Consider the following 19,872-nt stretch of genomic DNA (forward strand, 5'->3'; position numbering starts at 1 on the left):
AATTTCCGTTGGAAATGGGAAGTTGAATTTCTGTTAGACCTTGGGTACATCTTCATCTTCTCTTCTTCTTCTTCTTCTTCTTCTACCCCTGCAGGTAGCGGAGGCAGTGCAGAGAGACAGACAGAGTAACAGTGCAGAGCAGGACTATGAAGAGGTCATTACACTGCTAGAGGCTGAGATCAAAGACCTGAAGAACCAACTGGCGGGCAAGAAACAGAAGGGTCTGGAAGCTACTAAGGTAGACTTAAAACCAATTAATGGAAGAAAAGACTAGAGTCGTCTGGGTGGGCTGCAGACACAAGAAACAGAAGGGTCTGGAAGCTACTAAGGTAGACTTAAAACCAATTAATGGAAGAAAAGACTAGAGTCGTCTGGGTGGGCCGCAGACACAAGTGATGACAAAGCAGTCATAAAGATGTGCAGGTTGGTTGCAGTGGAGGGCAGCAGACCTCTCCATTTCTGAAACACTCCAGACAATTGTTTGTGACCCAGCAGGACAACACTAGTCTTTTCTACCCTAAAATACTGTGACCCAGCAGGACAACACTAGTCTTTTCTACCATAAAATACTATGACCCAGCAGGACAACACTAGTCTTTTCTACCCTAAAATACTGTGACCCAGCAGGACAACACTAGTCTTTTCTACCCTAAAATACTGTGACCCAGCAGGACAACACTAGTATTTTTCTACCCTAAAATACTGTGACCCAGCAGGACAACACTAGTATTTTCTACCCTAAAATACTGTGACCCAGCAGGACAACACTAGTCTTTTTCTACCCTAAAATACTGTGACCCAGCAGGACAACACTAGTCTTTTGCAGGACAACACTAGTCTTTTTTCTACCCTAAAATACTGTGCCCCAGCTGGACAACACTAGTCTTTTTCTACCCTAAAATACTGTGACCCAGCAGGACAACACTAGTATTTTCTACCCTAAAATACTGTGACCCAGCAGGACAACACTAGTCTTTTCTACCATAAAATACTATGACCCAGCAGGACAACACTAGTCTTTTCTACCCTAAAATACTGTGACCCAGCAGGACAACACTAGTCTTTTTCTACCCTAAAATACTGTGACCCAGCAGGACAACACTAGTCTTTTCTACCCTAAAATACTGTGACCCTGCAGGACAACACTAGTCTTTTCTACCCTAGAATACTGTGACCCTGCAGGACAACACTAGTATTTTCTACCCTAAAATATTGTGACCCAGCAGGACAACACTAGTCTTTTTCTACCATAAAATACTGTGACCCAGCAGGACAACACTAGTCTTTTCTACCCTAAAATACTGTGACCCAGCAGGACAACACTAGTCTTTTCTACCCTAAAATATTGTGACCCAGCAGGACAACACTAGTCTTTTCTACCCTAAAATATTGTGACACAGCAGGGCAACACTAGTCTTTTCTACCCTAAAATACTGTGACCCAGCAGGACAACACTAGTCTTTTCTACCCTAAAATACTGTGACCCAGCAGGGCAACACTAGTCTTTTCTACCCTAAAATACTGTGACCCAGCAGGACAACACTAGTCTTTTCTACCCTAAAATACTGTGACCCAGCAGGACAACACTAGTCTTTTCTACCCTAAAATACTGTGACCCAGCAGGACAACACTAGTCTTTTCTACCCTAAAATACTGTGATCCAGCAGGACAACACTAGTCAGGAGGATGTGATGGAGTTTAACAGGAAGTGATTATGTGTGTTGTACCCCAGAAGGATGTGATGGAGTTAAACAGGAAGTGTTTATGTGTGTTATACTCCAGGAAGATGTGATGGAGTTTAACAGGAAGTGATTCTGTGTGTTATACTCCAGGAAGATGTGATGGAGTTTAACAGGAAGTGATTCTGTGTGTTGTACCATAAAACATTTGTGATGGAGTTAAACAGGAAGTGATTCTGTGTGTTATACTCCAGGAAGATGTGATGGAGTTTAACAGGAAGTGATTATGTGTGTTGTACCCCAGAAGGATGTGATGGAGTTAAACAGGAAGTGATTCTGTGTGTTATACTCTAGGAAGATGTGATGGAGTTAAACAGGAAGTTGTCGATGATTGACTGTCAGCTGAGGAAGTCTGAGCTGAGCAGAAGACACCTGGAGATCTCCAACAAGAAACTACTGGGATTCGCACAGGTACACTACACCTGTAACACACCTGTGACTCACCCCCAACACACCTTTACAACAACACTCACCTCTCATACAACTAACTCCTGGGATTCACACAGGTAACATTACACCTGTAACACAGTAACACACCTTTACAACATCACTTCCTGTCCACCTCTCATACAACTAACTCCTGGGCTTCACACAGGTAACATTACACCTGTAACACAGTAACACACCTTTACAACATCACTTCCTGTCCACCTCTCATACAACTAACTCCTGGGCTTCACACAGGTAACCTGTAACAGGTTACACCTGTAACATTACACCTGTAACACACCTTTACAACAACACTCACCTGTCCACCTCTCAACTGTAAACACAGTCACACATGTTCTGTAACACACCTACCTGTGAGCCCTAGCTGACGCCTCTCCGGGCATGCTCTGTTATGTTCTGAACCTGTACTGCCACCTAGTGGTTCAAAAATACTTTCTAGTTTTATGTATGTGGATTTCTGTGCTGACTGGCTAACTGGCTGGCTGACTGACTGACTGGCTGACTGACTGGCTGGCTAACTGGCTGACTGACTGGCTGGCTAACTGGCTGACTGACTGGCTGGCTAACTGGCTGGCTGGCTAACTGACTGACTGGCTAACTGACTGACTGGCTGGCTGGCTAACTGACTGACTGACTGGCTGGCTGGCTGACTGACTGGCTGGCTGGCTGGCTAACTGACTGACTGGCTGGCTGGCTAACTGACTGACTGACTGGCTGGCTGTCCGACTGGCTGACTGACTGGCTGTCCGATTGGCTGACTGATTGGCTGGCTAACTGGCTGACTGACTGACTGACTGGCTAACTGGCTTACTGACTGGGGGCTTAACTGGCTGACTGACTGGCTGGCTAACTGACTGGCTGGTTAACTGGCTGACTGACTGGCTGGCTAACTGGCTGACTGACTGGCTGGCTAACTGGCTAACTGACTGGCTGGTTAACTGGCTGACTGACTGGCTGGCTAACTGACTGGCTGGTTAACTGGCTGGTTAACTGGCTGGCTAACTGACTGGCTAACTGACTGACTGTTTATTTCTCAGAATGTTCACAAAGTGCTCACCACCCCCAGCTTGTTTGGAATGGAAAATGGGTAAGTGCTTATCTTCTAAATGTAACTCCTTAATGACAATTCTTCAAATGTTTGTTCATTCTGACAGTCTGTTGATCTGACCGGAGGGTTTGGGTGTGTGTGTGTGAACGTGTGTATGTGTGCTTCCAGGAGTAGCAGAACCTCTCCAGCCACAGACAGTCCAGAGACCCCCTCTCCCATCCCAGACCCAGCCTGCCAGTTAGCTGCAGAGGCCAGGGAGCTGGTGGAGGGGGTCAGATCCCTGAGCAGCACCGATGATACAGCCCCTCTCAGTGACTCAGAGGTGGGTGAACCACCTGACCCAGCCATGGACCCTAACCGGGCAACACAGTAAGTATGTATGATCAGCACTTACTTCCACTCACAACCCATCTGTATCTAGATGGAATATGGCCTCTGAGTATTTGATAGGCATAGTCTTCCCTCTCCTCTCTCCTCCTTAACTTCCACTCTTCCTTATCTTCCTCTCTTCCCTCCTCTCTCCTCCTTCCCTCACCTCTCCTCCTTCCCTCCCTCTCTCCCTCAGCCCTCATAGCTCGCAGGCTCAGCCATCTCCTACAGAAGATCCAGCCAAAGACAAGCGCCGCCAGTAGAGAACATTCAGAGAACGTCACAGAGAGCGTTTTAGAGAACGTTACGAGGACGTGAAAAGAACAACGTGGCTGGGGACTAGGCTCAGAAGAACACTGTGGTTGGCTGACTACGTTTACCTAAAAACTACCAACGACCCTTTAAAAGACAGACAGACAGATTGAGAGAGACAACCAGACAGACTGTATGTAGGGTGCTATCCAGTGTGCGTAAAAAAACAAAAAAAAAAAACACTTACAACTCTTTAAAAATGAACCGCTGTCATTAGTTGAGGCTTCAGTCAATGTTCTGGGATTGCTTTACCGATTAACCACAAAATGTTCTAGTTTATCTGTTTTCTAATACAGCTGTGTGTGTACTTACATTTCTCTGTTGATATTTAGCATTTGTCAGAATGTGAACGAAGGGGAGATTCTCAACTGGGAGTGACTGGGAACGGTAGCAGGTTTTGAGGTGAAATGGCAGAGACTTGTAGATGCAGTTCAGTTTGTTCCAAAGAGCTTGCCGTAGCCGATTAGACAGCACTACAAAGCCAAGGCGCTACCGTTGGGTGTGTAGGTGTACAGACGTACAGCATGAGCTATGATGATGATGATGATGAAGATGATGATGATGATGATGATGATGATGATGCACTGAACCTTTCTATCCCTGAGTTCCAATACTCTGTAAAATGTTCATTCTCTCATGTCCTATTTCCTTGTATCCTATTTCCTCGTATCCTTCCTGACCACTGAAATCTGGAGAGACCGGATAGTGACGTTCAATACGCCGGTGTGACATTCATTGGCTGCTCGTCAAATTGGTTCCATCCGTTTATTTTTGGGATCAGCGGTCCTCAAGGACACGAAGAGAGATGAAGACGTTTGTGTTCAACAGTTCCCAGAGGTGAGGAGAGGAAGCCAGGCTAGGGTATTGGAACCTAGCCCTAGCTGTCTCTATAGCTGTATCGCCATGGCTACAGTAAGTGCCCTGTATGTGTATACTTCAGAGAGAGAGAGAGGATAACGTGGACGATGTGCCCTGGTCCAAAGCGTCTCATCCTGATGACATCGTGTCACCATGGTGATGACCCTGTGTACAGAAACGGTTTGTCCCTTATACTGAAGTGCTCTGATGAACTGTCTGTCTGTTTTGAAGCTGATTTTGTCCTGGAAAAGCCCATTTTCTGTTACGGATACCGAGGTAGAGGAAGAAGCTTTAGGACCTGCACGAGCTGTCATGGCGACGCCGAGACGTCTGCTTTTGCTGTTATTATAAAACCTTGTAAATCTTTAAGCTGAAAGAAATATTGCACTCTCCTTTGATGTCCTTCTCCACATCTTCTGACTGACACACACACACACACACACACACAAACAAACAAATCCGCTGGACCAAGCCAGAGCTTACTATAGTATGTCTGTGTCAATTGAAGCTCGTTCAAGGCTTTGTCTATGAGGATTCCTTCCTTCCTTACTGTTGAGTTCTGTGAATACTTACTACGCTGTCATATCACATATGTTCCGTGACTTCTGTTAGAACTGCGTCTCCATAGCGACAGCTGTGTGGAAGTTCCGTTCCATAACCCACAGTTTGTCGGCTTGTCCTCTGATATTGAGGTTATGTCACCAAGACAATACAAAAATAATGGAAAAAACACAACAACAATGGCCTTTTAGCAGTGGCTGTGTCTCGATAGTCGTAACTAGCTCCCTTTCCTTGTGTCCTTTCCTTGTGTCCTTTTCCTTCATGATCAGTGATATGGAAAGAAGTGATACTGTAGGTAAAAAAAGCAATCTGGTGGAAAGCCATCCAATCCTTTCATCTGTTAGTGGTCCCGAAAGAAAGGAAATGAGGGGAGGAGACAAGGAAAGGAAGTAATGAAAGAGTATTGAGACCCAGCCGGTGTCTTATCAACTCAAAACACCTGATACTTCCTCAGTGCAAATGAAGGAAAGGAGACGAGGAAGGAAGCCAATGACGAGTAATTGAGACACAACGCGAAGCAGTGTATCTCAACAGGAAACATCATCAGTACCATATTATCACTGCATGGTTCTGGTTCTGACAACCTGTCGTTCAACATCCAACTGTGGAATCAAATGTTTGGTTTCAGGAATGTAGAGAGAACCATTAGTTATACTGTCTTGTTTAAAATAATAGGTTGTATGATAACGATACCTGTGTGGTGGGATATATGGGCTGCGTCCCAATCATCTCTCCGTTCTCCCGAAGTGTGCACTCGTTCACTTTCCTTTATGGATCTCAAAGGACATGACTGGAATATGGAACTCCCTCTAGAGTCCAGCCCATGCCAACACATATCCATGTATTTTACATTTGTATGGAGTAGTGAACGAGTGCACATGGGGCGGTAGGGTAGCCTAGTGGTTAGAGCATTGGACTAGTAACCGAAAGGTTGCAAGTTCAAATCCCTGAGCTGACAAGGTACAAATCTGTCGTTCTGCCCCTGAACAGGCAGTTAACCCACTGTTCCTAGGCCGTCATTGAAAATAAGAATTTGTTCTTAACTGACTTGCCTAGTAAAGTAAAGGTAAACAAATAAAAAGAAAGAGAGAGTTTTGGGACACAAGTCAAGGAGATGTGTACAACAGGAAGTCATGTAACATTAATAAGACCGTAGCCGGCTAAATGTGTCCGAGGTGTATTGTTTATATTGTTAAATACACATGCTTTACCAAACGGACTGACATGTAGTCCTGTAATTGAACTAGATTGCGTCATTATGTTTGGCCTCCGAACTTTCTTTTACTGTTTTTAATAAAGGATTAACCTCAAATACATCCGTGTCCCTGGAGTTTCCTACTATATATTTCTACTATGTCTGTTTCTGACTTCAATAACAGCCGACTTACAACAGGGTCAAGGTTTAGGTGAATGTACATTTCAATTCAACAATGTCATATATTTTCAATGTGGACTATTCTTGTTGCAGTCTTGAATTGTCTGAATTGACCCCGACCCTGGTAGTAATACTGGGTTTATACGTAGTACCTCTAAATGGTTGTGTGAACTAGCAGCCGCCCAACAGCTTGTGTCAGTCTTTAATTACATCACCATAACACTAGACACATCTGTGGGATCATCTGGTTCTCCTCTCCATCATAACAGACTAATGATCTGGTTCTCCTCTCCATCATAACAGACTAATGATCTGGTTCTCCTCTCCATCATAACAGACTAAACATCATCTGGTTCTCCTCTCCATCATAACAGACTAATGATCTGGTTCTCCTCTCCATCATAACAGACTAATGATCTGGTTCTCCTCTCCATCATAACAGACTAATGATCTGGTTCTCCTCTCCATCATAACAGACTAATGATCTGGTTCTCCTCTCCATCATAACAGACTAATGATCTGGTTCTCCTCTCCATCATAACAGACTAATGATCTGGTTCTCCTCTCCATCATAACAGACTAATGATCTGGTTCTCCTCTCCATCATAACAGACTAATGATCTGGTTCTCCTCTCCATCATAACAGACTAATGATCTGGTTCTCCTCTCCATCATAACAGACTAATGATCTGGTTCTCCTCTCCATCATAACAGACTAAACATCATCTGGTTCTCCTCTCCATCATAACAGACTAATGATCTGGTTCTCCTCTCCATCATAACAGACTAATGATCTGGTTCTCCTCTCCATCATAACAGACTAAACATCATCTGGTTCTCCTCTCCATCATAACAGACTAATGATCTGGTTCTCCTCTCCATCATAACAGACTAATGATCTGGTTCTCCTCTCCATCATAACAGACTAATGATCTGGTTCTCCTCTCCATCATAACAGACTAATGATCTGGTTCTCCTCTCCATCATAACAGACTAATGATCTGGTTCTCCTCTCCATCATAACAGACTAATGATCTGGTTCTCCTCTCCATCATAACAGACTAAACATCATCTGGTTCTCCTCTCCATCATAACAGACTAATGATGGTTCTCCTCTCCATCATAACATCTGGTTCTCCTCTCCATCATAACAGACTAATGATCTGGTTCTCCTCTCCATCATAACAGACTAATCTGGTTCTCCTCTCCATCATAACAGACTAATGATCTGGTTCTCCTCTCCATCATAACAGACTACTGATCTGGTTCTCCTCTCCATCATAACAGACTAAACATCATCTGGTTCTCCTCTCCATCATAACAGACTAATGATCTGGTTCTCCTCTCCATCATAACAGACTAATGATCTGGTTCTCCTCTCCATCATAACAGACTAATGATCTGGTTCTCCTCTCCATCATAACAGACTAATGATCTGGTTCTCCTCTCCATCATAACAGACTAATGATCTGGTTCTCCTCTCCATCATAACAGACTAATGATCTGGTTCTCCTCTCCATCATAACAGACTAATGATCTGGTTCTCCTCTCCATCATAACAGACTAAACATCATCTGGTTCTCCTCTCCATCATAACAGACTAATGATCTGGTTCTCCTCTCCATCATAACATACTAATGATCTGGTTCTCCTCTCCATCATAACAGACTAATGATCTGGTTCTCCTCTCCATCATAACAGACTAATGAACTGGTTCTCCTCTCCATCATAACAGACTAATGATCTGATTCTCCTCTCCATCATAACAGACTACTGATCTGGTTCTCCTCTCCATCATAACAGACTAAACATCATCTGGTTCTCCTCTCCATCATAACAGACTAATGATCTGGTTCTCCTCTCCATCATAACAGACTAATGATCTGGTTCTCCTCTCCATCATAACAGACTAATGATCTGGTTCTCCTCTCCATCATAACAGACTAATGATCTGGTTCTCCTCTCCATAACATATCACTCATTATACATTTCTAAGGAAACTGGAAAACAAAAGACTGGAAAAATAACTGTTTATAAGAGCTTTATTACGTATTTATTTCTCTCCAAATGATGAGTATTTTACAGGTGTGACATGTAGTTCTCATGTTGTACACATGATGTCGTCTCAGTCCTAACGTAATAGTTCCAGGAAGTGAGAGAGAGATTTGAAGGACATGTGAAGATTTTTGTTGTTTCTCCTTAACCTATACCATATACAGGATATATATTAGCTATGTGGAATGTAAGCACATTGCTTTCATCCATTGTTTCCTGGCCATTCATTTTATTCCATTGTCATGTTGATACATTTATAACAACTGTGTTTTGAGAAACGTTGATGCCCGTTCATCATTCAGGCAGCGAAATGGTCTCCACCTTCACCTCCTTGTCCTTCACCTTGGAGGGGGAGGAGCCCCACTTGTTCCAGGCCTCAGGGAGGAAAGGGATCTTCTCCAGTCTAGAGAGGTAGATGATGGGCTGGATACTACTGCTGATGTTAACGAAGGCGTACCCCACCGGCTGCACCAGGCAGCGGAACGTGTCCGGAGGGTAGTGGTCCTTGAAGGGGACATCAGAACACTCAACTGCCGTGCAACAAATATAACAGGAGTGTATCTTTGTTCATCTGGCAACATCACAGAGGACAGTGCTACTGTAGGGTTGCAACGTTCTGGTGACTTTCCCAACATTCCCAGGTTTTCCAGAAATCCTTGTTGCGAGTATTCTGGGTTTCCTGTTAATTCCCTTCCTATTCTGGGAATCTTCCAACCAGGATTTCTAGCAAACGTGGGATTTGGGGGGAAAGTTACTGGAACTGTTCAGACCTGTAGACAAGCCATCTAGGAATGTGTCTTTATACATCAGGCAACATCATTAAGGACAAGAAATAGAATCACTAGAACGGGAGTCCTCATTCAAGTCAATGGGTCAATGAGTCAATGGGAGTCAAATCAATGGGTCAATGAGTCAATGGGAGTCAAGTCAATGAGTCAATGAGTCAATGGGGGTCAAACAATGGGTCAATGAGTCAATGGGAGTCAAGTCAATGGGTCAATGAGTCAATGGGAGTCAAGTCAATGGGTCAATGAGTCAATGAGAGTCAAGTCAATGGGTCTGTGATTCAATGGGAGTCAATGTGAGTCAAGTCAATGAGTCAATAGGAGTCAAGTCAATGGGTCTGTGATTCTATCTATTCTATTTCGATGGCCAATACCCCCACCCAGGTCATCACCTCAAAAGGGAACAGAGCCACCGGAGGCAAGTAGTTGAACACGATGATGGACAGGACCGACATCACCATCTTGAAGGCTTTCTTCTTCATGGGGTGCATGTCGTCCTTCCCAGAGCCACTGGACCTCTTCAGGGCCACCAGGATGGCCCCGTTACACAACACCATCCAGCCAAACGTTGCCAGGATCGTCCCTGTGAAGACCTGAAGGTAGCAGAAGATTTATCAAAGAAATATGTAAATGCACCTTTTTGGCCGTATTTTTATTTTGTGTTTTTACCTTTAACTTTTTGTTTTATTTTTTTTAATTAATTGATTTACGTTATTTATTTATTATGTTATACTGTGGAGTGCATTGTATTGCTACTTTTGTCCAATATGTGCTATACAATAGTGGGATTGATTGATTAATTGATCTATTGATTGAGTGATTGATTGATCTATGGATTGACCTTCTCGAAGTTGTGCAGGCCCCCGATGGTCTTGGCGGAGGCGTAGGTGAAGGTGAGCCCCAGGACCACCGCCGAGAGAGACACCCTGTACTTGGTGTCCTTCAGCTGGCCGTAGGATAGAGGGAAGAGGACCGCCACGAACCGATCCAAACAGATACAGGACAGGAACAGAGGACCGCTGGTGTCCTGGACGAGAAGAAAGTGGAGAAAAAGGAGGAGGAGGAGGAGGGGGAGGAGGGGGAGGGGGAGAAGGAGAATAGGAAGGAGGAGAAGGAGAATAGGAAGGAGGAGAAGGAGGTGGAGGAAGAGGATAATAGGAAGGAGGAGAAGGAGGAGGAGGAAGAAGAGGAGGAGGAGGAGAATAGGAAGGAGGAGGAGGAGGTGGAGGAAGAGGAAGAGGAGAATAGGAAGGAGAAGAAGGAGGTGGAGGAGGAGGAGAATAGGAAGGAGGAGAAGGAGGAGGAGGAGGAGAATAGGAAGGAGGAGAAGGAGGTGGAGGAGGAGGAGAATAGGAAGGAGGAGAAGGAGGAGGAGGAGGAGAATAGGAAGGAGGAGGAGGAGGAGGAGGAGAATAGGAAGGAGGAGAAGGAGGAGGAGGAGGAGAATAGGAAGGAGGAGAAGGAGGAGGAGGAGGAGAATAGGAAGGAGGAGAATGAGGTGGAGGAGGAGAATAGGAAGGAGGAGAAGGAGGAGGTGGAGGAGAAGGAAGGAGGAGAATGAGGAGGAGGAGGAGAATAGGAAGGAGGAGAATGAGGTGGAGGAGGAGGAAGAGGAGGAGGAGAATAGGAAGGAGGAGAAGGAGGTGGAGGAGGAGGAGAATAGGAAGGAGGACAATGAGGTGGAGGAGGAGAATAGGAAGGAAGAGAAGGAGGTGGAGGAGGAGGAGAATAGGAAGGAGGAGGAGGAGGAGGTGGAGGAGGAGAATAGGAAGGAGGACAAGGAGGTGGAGGAGGAGAATAAGAAGGAGGAGGAGAAGGAGGAGGAGGAGGAGAATAGCAAGGAAGAGAAGGAGGTGGAGGAGGAGGAGAATAGGAAGGAGGAGGAGGAGGAGGAGGAGAATAGGAAGGAGAAGGAGGAGGAGGTGGAGGAGGAGAATAGGAAGGAGGACAAGGAGGTGGAGGAAGAGGAAGAGGAGGAGGAGGAAGAAGAGGAGGAGGAGAATGGGAAGGAGGTGGAGGAGGAGGAGAATAGGAAGGAGGACAAGGAGGTGGAGGAGGAGGAGGAGGAAGAAGAGGAGGAGGAGGAGGTGGAGAAAAACAAGTTTGCTTATTGTCAAATGTCACAGATGAGATGTTACGTACAAGATAGTGGCCCCCTATTCCCTATATAGTGCACTACATTTGACCAGAGCCCAACGAGCACTATGTAGGGAATTGAGTGTCATTTTGGATGTAACCTCTACAACATATGTTCCCTACATAGTGTACTTCTTTTGACCAGGTCCCATATTGGTGTCCATGGGGGTGTCCATAAGGGTGTCCATAGGGGTGTCCATAAGGGTGTCCATAGGGGTGTCCATATTGGTGTCCATGGGGGTGTCCATAAGGGTGTCCATAGGGGTGTCCATAGGGGTGCCTATAAGGGTGTCCATAGGGGTGTCCATATTGGTGTCCATGGGGGTGTCCATAAGGGTGTCCATAGGGGTGTCCATAAGGGTGTCCATAGGGGTGTCCATATTGGTGTCCATGGGGGTGTCCATAAGGGTGTCCATAGGGGTGTCCATAGGGGTGCCTATAAGGGTGTCCATAGGGGTGTCCATATTGGTGTCCATGGGGGTGTCCATAAGGGTGTCCATAGGGGTGTCCATATTGGTGTCCATGGGGGTGTCCATAAGGGTGCCCATAGGGGTGTCCATAGGGGTGCCTATAAGGGTGTCCATAGGGGTGTCTATAGGGGTGTCCATAAGGGTGTCCATAGGAGTGTCTATAAGGATGTCAATGGGGGTGTCCATAAGGGTGTCCATGGGGGTGTCCATAGGGGTGTCCATAAGGGTGTCCATAGGGGTGTCTATAAGGGTGTCTATAAGGGTGTCCATAGGGGTGTCTATAAGGGTGTCCATAGGGGTGTCTATAGGGATGTCCATAAGGGTGTCCATAGGGGTGTCTATAAGGATGTCAATGGGGGTGTCTATAAGGGTGTCCATAGGGGTGTCTATAAGGGTGTCTATAGGGGTGTCTATAAGGATGTCAATAGGGGTTTCCATTGGGGTGTCTATAGGGGTGTCCATAGGGGTGTCCATAAGGGTGTCTATAGGGGTGTCCATAGGGGTGTTTATAGGGGTGTTCAGAGGGGTTTCCATAGGGGTGTCTATAGGGGTGTCTATAAGGGTGTCCATAGGGGTGTTTATAGGGGTGTCCATAGGGGTGTCTATAGGGGTTTCCATAGGGGTTTCCATAGGGGTGTCTATAGGGGTGTCCATAGGGGTTTCCATAGGGGTGTCTATAGGGGTGTCCATAGGGGTTTCCATAGGGGTGTCTATAGGGGTGTCCATAGGGGTGTTTATAGGGGTGTTCATAGGGGTTTCCATAGGGGTGTTTATAGGGGTGTCCATATGGGTGTCCATAGGGGTGTCTATAGGGGTGTCCATAGGGGTTTCCATAGGGGTGTCTATAGGGGTGTCCATAGGGGTGTTTATAGGGGTGTCCATATGGGTGTCCATTGGGGTGTCTATAGGGGTGTCCATAAGGGTGTCCATAGGGGTGTCCATAGGGTTCTGGTCAAAAGTAGTATGCTATGTAACAGGGTACAATTTCAGACGCTGAAATTCCAGAATGCAGAATCACTAAATTCTCCTATATCCTATAGCCCTGTACCTTGACGCCGAAGGAGAACATGAGAGCGGACCAGACATCCTTGCTGTGCCAGTAGTAGATGTTCAGATAGCTGAAGGGGACCATGATGCCAAAGTAAGCGTCCATGAAGGCCAGACAGCCCAGGAAGATGTCTGAGGAGGACGGCTCCTTACGGTTACGGACCAGAATCACCATGACTACCACAAGGCAAGACAACAATGTTATTAGCTAGTTTCATAGTCCGTCAGAGACAGAAATTATTATGTTTTTCTCTGCTGGAAGGAGTGTAGGGTCAGGGGTCAATACCCTGGAGCTATGTAAATATAAACATACTGGAAGGAGTATAGGGTCAGCAGGGGTCAATACCCTGGACTTATGTAAATATAAACACACTGGAAGGAGTGTAGGGTCAGGGGTCAATACCCTGGAATTATGTAAATATAAACACACTGGAAGGAGTGTAGGGTCAGGGGTCAATACCCTGGAATTATGTAAATATAAACACACTGGAAGGAGTGTAGGGTCAGGGGTCAATACCCTGGAATTATGTAAATATAAACACACTGGAAGGAGTGTAGGGTCAGGGGTCAATACCCTGGAATTATGTAAATATAAACACACTGGAAGGAGTATAGGGTCAGGGGTCAATACCCTGGAGTTATGTAAAGATAAACACACTGGAAGGAGTATAGGGTCAGCAGGGGTCAATACCCTGGAGTTATGTAAATATAAACACACTGGAAGGAGTATAGGGTCAGCAGGGGTCAATACCCTGGAGTTATGTAAATATAAACACACTGGAAGGAGTGTAGGGTCAGGGGTCAATACCCTGGAGTTATGTAAATATAAACACAGTGGAAGGAGTGTAGGGTCAGGGGTCAATACCCTGGAGTTATGTAAATATAAACACAGTGGAAGGAGAGTCAGGGGTCAATACCCTGGAGTTATGTAAATATAAACACACAGGGGTCAATACCCTGGAGTTATGTAAATATAAACACAGTGGAAGGAGTGTAGGGTCAGGGGTCAATACCCTGGAGTTATGTAAATATAAACACAGTGGAAGGAGTATAGGGTCAGGGGTCAATACCCTGGAGTTATGTAAATATAAACACACTGGAAGGAGTATAGGGTTTGGGGTCAATACCCTGGAGTTATGTAAATATAAACACACTGGAAGGAGTGTAGGGTCAGGGGTCAATACCCTGGAGTTATGTAAATATAAACACACTGGAAGGAGTATAGGGTCAGGGGTCAATACCCTGGAGTTATGTAAATATAAACACACTGGAAGGAGTATAGGGTCAGGGGTCAATACCCTGGAGTTATGTAAATATAAACACACTGGAAGGAGTGTAGGGTCAGGGGTCAATACCCTGGAATTATGTAAATATAAGCACACTGGAAGGAGTTTAGGGTCAGGGGTCAATACCCTGGAGATATGTAAATATAAACACACTGGAAGGAGTATAGGGTCAGGGGTCAATACCCTGGAGATATGTAAATATAAACACACTGAAAGGAGTATAGGGTCAAGCGTCAATACCCTGGAAAGACACAATGGTACAAGATAGTTCCTGGGATTGGAATCAGCAACCTTACGGCTACTGGTGGACTGCTCTTACCTGTGTAACCTCTGGGCTACCTACCTAAGATGTTAGCGGGGAGTCCCAGGAACACGTTGAAGGTCTGAACAGACAGGTCGAAGAGGATCCCTGACACATTCTCCTCGCACCCATGAAACACACTGAAGGGTTTGACCGTAGCGTTGGTCACGAGGTCCGTAACAGCACTGTTGTTCGTGGGGTGGAGAGCAGTGGGGAGGCTGGTGGTGTTGAGTGATGAATATAGAGTGAGAGGATCCTCCATGGTTTACTTTACACACCACAGAGGTCAGAGGTCAGATTAAACAAGACTGATGGAGATAAAATAAAATAAAAAGAAGAATAAAAGTGGGGGAAAAAAGCGATTTAAAGATAAACAGACACTTCTTAATGAATGTATTTATGAATTGATCTAGTATATACATAATACATTATTACTAAGAGTTAAATTGGACAGGTGCGGTGGGCAACCATGGTCTGTCACTAATAGATATACAGTAGGGCAGTTAGAAGTAAACCATCATGAATAATCAATGCATAAATTATCCATCAAATGTCCATAGGAAATTCTCATTTAGATGGTTGTATATATGTTAATCTCCAAAGTCCTAGTTTAACCTTATAGTGGGGAACTGACACACAACTAATGAATTAAGCATCACTAAGTATGCTTCCATTTGCCAATGTTTTCATGTCAAATATACAGTGCCTTGCGAAAGTATTCGGCCCCCTTGAACTTTGCGACCTTTTGCCACATTTCAGGCTTCAAACATAAAGATATAAAACTGTATTTTTTTGTGAAGAATCAACAACAAGTGGGACACAATCATGAAGTGGAACGACATTTATTGGATATTTCAAACTTTTTTAACAAATCAAAAACTGAAAACTTGGCCGTGCAAAATTATTCAGCCCCTTTACTTTCAGTGCAGCAAACTCTCTCCAGAAGTTCAGTGAGGATCTCTGAATGATCCAATGTTGACCTAAATGACTAATGATGATAAATACAATCCACCTGTGTGTAATCAAGTCTCCGTATAAATGCACCTGCACTGTGATAGTCTCAGAGGTCCGTTAAAAGTGCAGAGAGCATCATGAAGAACAAGGCCAGGCAGGCAGGTCCGAGATACTGTTGTGAAGAAGTTTAAAGCCGGATTTGGATACAAAAAGATTTCCCAAGCTTTAAACATCCCAAGGAGCACTGTGCAAGCGATAATATTGAAATGGAAGGAGCATCAGACCACTGCAAATCTACCAAGACCTGGCCGTCCCTCTAAACTTTCAGCTCATACAAGGAGAAGACTGATCAGAGATGCAGCCAAGAGGCCCATGATCACTCTGGATGAACTGCAGAGATCTACAGCTGAGGTGGGAGACTCTGTCCATAGGACAACAATCAGTCGTATATTGCACAAATCTGGTCTTTATGGAAGAGTGGCAAGAAGACAGCCATTTCTTAAAGATATCCATAAAAAGTGTCGGTTAAAGTTTGCCACAAGCCACCTGGGAGACACACCAAACATGTGGAAGAAGGTGCTCTGGTCAGATGAAACCAAAATTGAACTTTTTGGCAACAATGCAAAACGTTATGTTTGGCGTAAAAGCAACACAGCTCATCACCCTGAACACACCATCCCCACTGTCAAACATGGTGGTGGCAGCATCATGGTTTGGGCCTGATTTTCTTCAGCAGGGACAGGGAAGATGGTTAAAATTGATGGGAAGATGGATGGAGCCAAATACAGGACCATTCTGGAAGAAAACCTGATGGAGTCTGCAAAAGGTCGCAAAGTTCAAGGGGGCTGAATACTTTCGCAAGGCACTGTATCTGTATATATATAGTCCCTTTTAACATCATGGTGTAGCACCTTATTCCATGCTTTAAAGGCCCAGGGCAGTCAAAATTCAGCTTTTCCTGTGTTTTTTTGTATCATATTGTACACCAGCCGATGAAACTAACACTGTAAAAGTGTGAAAAGATGTATTAGTGTTATTTTCTATTAGTTGCTGGTATAAAATATAATCTACCTTCTAACCAGCAGGTTTTGGGTAGAGTTTCAGCTTGACCGGTGACATCACCAGGCGGTATAAGTTGTAATAGACCGGTGACATCACCAGGCGGTCGGTATAAGTTGTAATAGACCGGTGAGTTCCAAACCTCATTCAGAATCCCAGACAGTCCAATAAAAATGTATTGCTTGAATTTTTTGTTGTTGTTGCTAAAAAGCAAATGTTGTAAATGTATGACCAATATTAATGTAAAACTATCACAGTAAGGTAGTTAATTGTTACTCAGAAAGGATTTGATATTGAGATAAAAAGGTCTGCATTGGACCTTTAAAGGACCAACCCGGAGTTGATCCCTCCCTTTTTATGAGCTGTTAAATGAATGATATTTAGCCGTTGATTCTTGCAGAATAAAATGTATAAATTCCTCATGAGCTTAGTTCAGCTGTCATTCCCCATCAGAACCCAAAATATAACCTGTTTTTAATACAATGTTTGTAAACAAAGTAAATGTAAACAAAACACTGTACAGCCTCAAAACACGGTTACAACTATAATCTAGATATCATGGATGGTCAGTCCATGTACCCATAGCTCTGTGAATTTGAGAGTGGCTATATTTCTCAAACCCCATCCCTCGCCTGTTAACCAAATGGCCAAGTGGCTGGGTACCACTATGTTATTGTTTCAACTGCGGTCTGACCCTTTAATGGAAAGTTCCTTCCCAGCGAGTGTTCTCGTAACGAAGCCAAAGAGTCTCAGCTGAGCTGCAGTACGTGTGGACCTCTGTGTTACGATCCTCTTCAGTCACACAGACAGCTGATAAACAGCACACAGGCCTCCCTGCAGGCTATTGTTCTGTTATTCTGGCTCTACCAAGGAGCCCTCTGTGGAACTGACAGTCTCCAATGACACGCTAGAACACTTTAGAGAGCTGAAACGACGTGTAAACTGTGTGTACAGGGAACTGTTCTGTTATTCTGGCTCAATTAGGGACTATAGGGAAGGTTTCTCTTTACCCAGAATGGACGTTCTCTGGAGAGTTAAGCTGTGTGCACAGGGAATACACCCTCACCTGAGGACCACTGGGAGACGAGGACCGCCCCTATTGCACCTGGATAAAAGGACTTGCAGGACTCCAACAGGTCTATAAACAGTACCAGGCTCTTCATCTTTGACAACCTGCTGTAAAGTCCATATTAACAGTACCAGGCTATTCATCTTTGACAACCTCCTGTAAAGTCCCTAATAACAGTACCAGGCTCTTCATCTTTGACAACCTGCTGTAAAGTCCATATTAACAGTACCAGGCTATTCATCTTTGACAACCTGCTGTAGGCCTCACAGCTCAGCTTCTCCTTCCCCTTTCGTCTCCCAGGCAGAAGCATTATGCATCTAATTTGTTTCAAGGAGGCACTTACAGCCAAATGTAATATCTGTTCACTTCTGTGTTGAATAAAGTGATGGGTAAATTTCTATCCAACAAACGGCATGAGCCCCCTTTATATTCAATGGGTGTAACACCTGTGCTTTGCTCCCTGAATGGAGCCATTTCAGTGCCAATAGAAATTGTATTTGAATTCCACAATTTTGAATTTGTATTAAGATGTTGAACTTTAATTTCATCTTTTAGAATTTGTAATGTACAAATTGAATCATTGAATTCATCAAATTATTATCATCAAACATGTTTAATGTTTAAAAACCGAAATGAATTAATATTGCATTCAGTTTTAAAATTCTATGTATTTGAATATTCAAGCTCAATAATTATAAATTCAGTTTCAGTATAGTAGATAATGCTTTCCTTGTCCGTGTATCAAGATTGCAAACCTTCATTTCAAGTGGATCAGCGTTTCATATATTCAACTTCTCAGATGAATTCAGTTCTTTAAATTCATGTTCAAAACCAGATACAACATCCTGGTACTTTGCCAACCAGGAAACGTGGGGAGGAGAACAGATAGAATCAAACACTGTGGTCAACAGAAAATGTTGGCATTTTGAATTTGAATATAGCATGGAAACCAGTTTGGCCATTGGCTAATATAACCCCAAGACTTTATGGAGCATGGATGTGTTCCCCTCTATGGAGATCACATGGAGATCACATGGAGATCACACGGAGATCACACGGCGATCACACGGAGATCACACGGAGATCACATGGAGATCACCCAGAGATCACACGGAGATCACACAGAGATCACACAGAGATCACACGGAGATCACATAGTGATCACATAGAGATCACATAGTGATCACATGGAGATCACACGGAGATCACACAGAGATCATGTAGAGATCACGTAGAGATCACACGGAGATCACATAGAATTTAACCCCCATAACAATATAGTTGAACTGTCCTGTCATAGCCCAGCCAGCCTATCCACTGCCTATTTCATCTTCTTCTTGTGACTGACTGGGTTTGAACCATGTTTCCTGCATGTCACAAGACTGTGTTAGATAAAGCCCATAGGAATTAGTTCAGGAAGCTAACACAAGTCTTCAAGTCTCCAACAACGTTTATCAAACCACCTACCTGGGTTATATCCATGTTCCAGAGATTCTTAGCTTTCAGGAATGGGGTCATATTAGCTAATAGCCAAAACGGTTGAAATGCTAGATTCAAAATCATTGGAAGAAAATAAATTTAAAATGCCACATGGTCTTCAGAAACCACCAGAATATTCTGTTGAACACAGTGTTTGATTCTATCTGTTCTCCACTACCTTTCCTGGCTGGCAAAGTACCAGGATGTTGTCTCTGGTTTTGAATCTGAATTTAGAGAACTGAATTTGAAAACTGAATCAGAATGCATCTGAGAAGTTGAATATATGAAACGTTGATCAGTCAGTCCATTGTTGATACAGTCCCTAAATGTTTCACGTCAAGATACTGGACTTTTAAGAAGAAACGTGTTATAATTATGCAAATTCCACTCAACAACAACAACAAAAAATTGCTGACATGCAAATCATTTTGGGACTGTATCAACAGTGGACTAATGAGAACAAAATTGTCACGTTCTGACCTTTATTTCCTTTGTTTTGTCTTTATGTAGTATGGTCAG

At 44.2% G+C, this 19,872-nt stretch overlaps 2 protein-coding genes across 2 annotated transcripts; one reads left to right on the forward strand and one right to left on the reverse strand.

Annotated features, from left to right (window-relative positions):
* The first annotated feature begins 304 nt into the window (after positions 1–304).
* Positions 305–4,479, forward strand: LOC139396388 (syntaxin-binding protein 4-like). The gene is made up of 5 exons (XM_071143422.1): positions 305–329; positions 2,034–2,150; positions 3,227–3,276; positions 3,406–3,606; positions 3,803–4,479. The coding sequence occupies exons 2-5, from the start codon at positions 2,043–2,045 to the stop codon at positions 3,867–3,869; spliced, it is 426 nt and encodes a 141-aa protein (XP_070999523.1). The 5' UTR covers positions 305–329; positions 2,034–2,042; the 3' UTR covers positions 3,870–4,479.
* A 4,261-nt stretch (positions 4,480–8,740) lies between these two features.
* LOC139396389 (G-protein coupled receptor 183-like) lies at positions 8,741–15,100 on the reverse strand. The gene is made up of 5 exons (XM_071143423.1): positions 14,835–15,100; positions 13,207–13,382; positions 10,394–10,579; positions 9,945–10,145; positions 8,741–9,271 (listed from the first exon to the last, which is right to left on the reverse strand). Exons 1-5 carry the CDS (start codon positions 15,052–15,054, stop codon positions 9,062–9,064), a joined length of 993 nt encoding a protein of 330 aa, XP_070999524.1. The 5' UTR covers positions 15,055–15,100; the 3' UTR covers positions 8,741–9,061.
* Positions 15,101–19,872: the final 4,772 nt, after the last annotated feature.

This window comes from Oncorhynchus clarkii, unplaced genomic scaffold (genome assembly GCF_045791955.1).
Source record: "Oncorhynchus clarkii lewisi isolate Uvic-CL-2024 unplaced genomic scaffold, UVic_Ocla_1.0 unplaced_contig_9323_pilon_pilon, whole genome shotgun sequence".
Classification (NCBI taxonomy): Eukaryota; Metazoa; Chordata; class Actinopteri; order Salmoniformes; family Salmonidae; genus Oncorhynchus; species Oncorhynchus clarkii.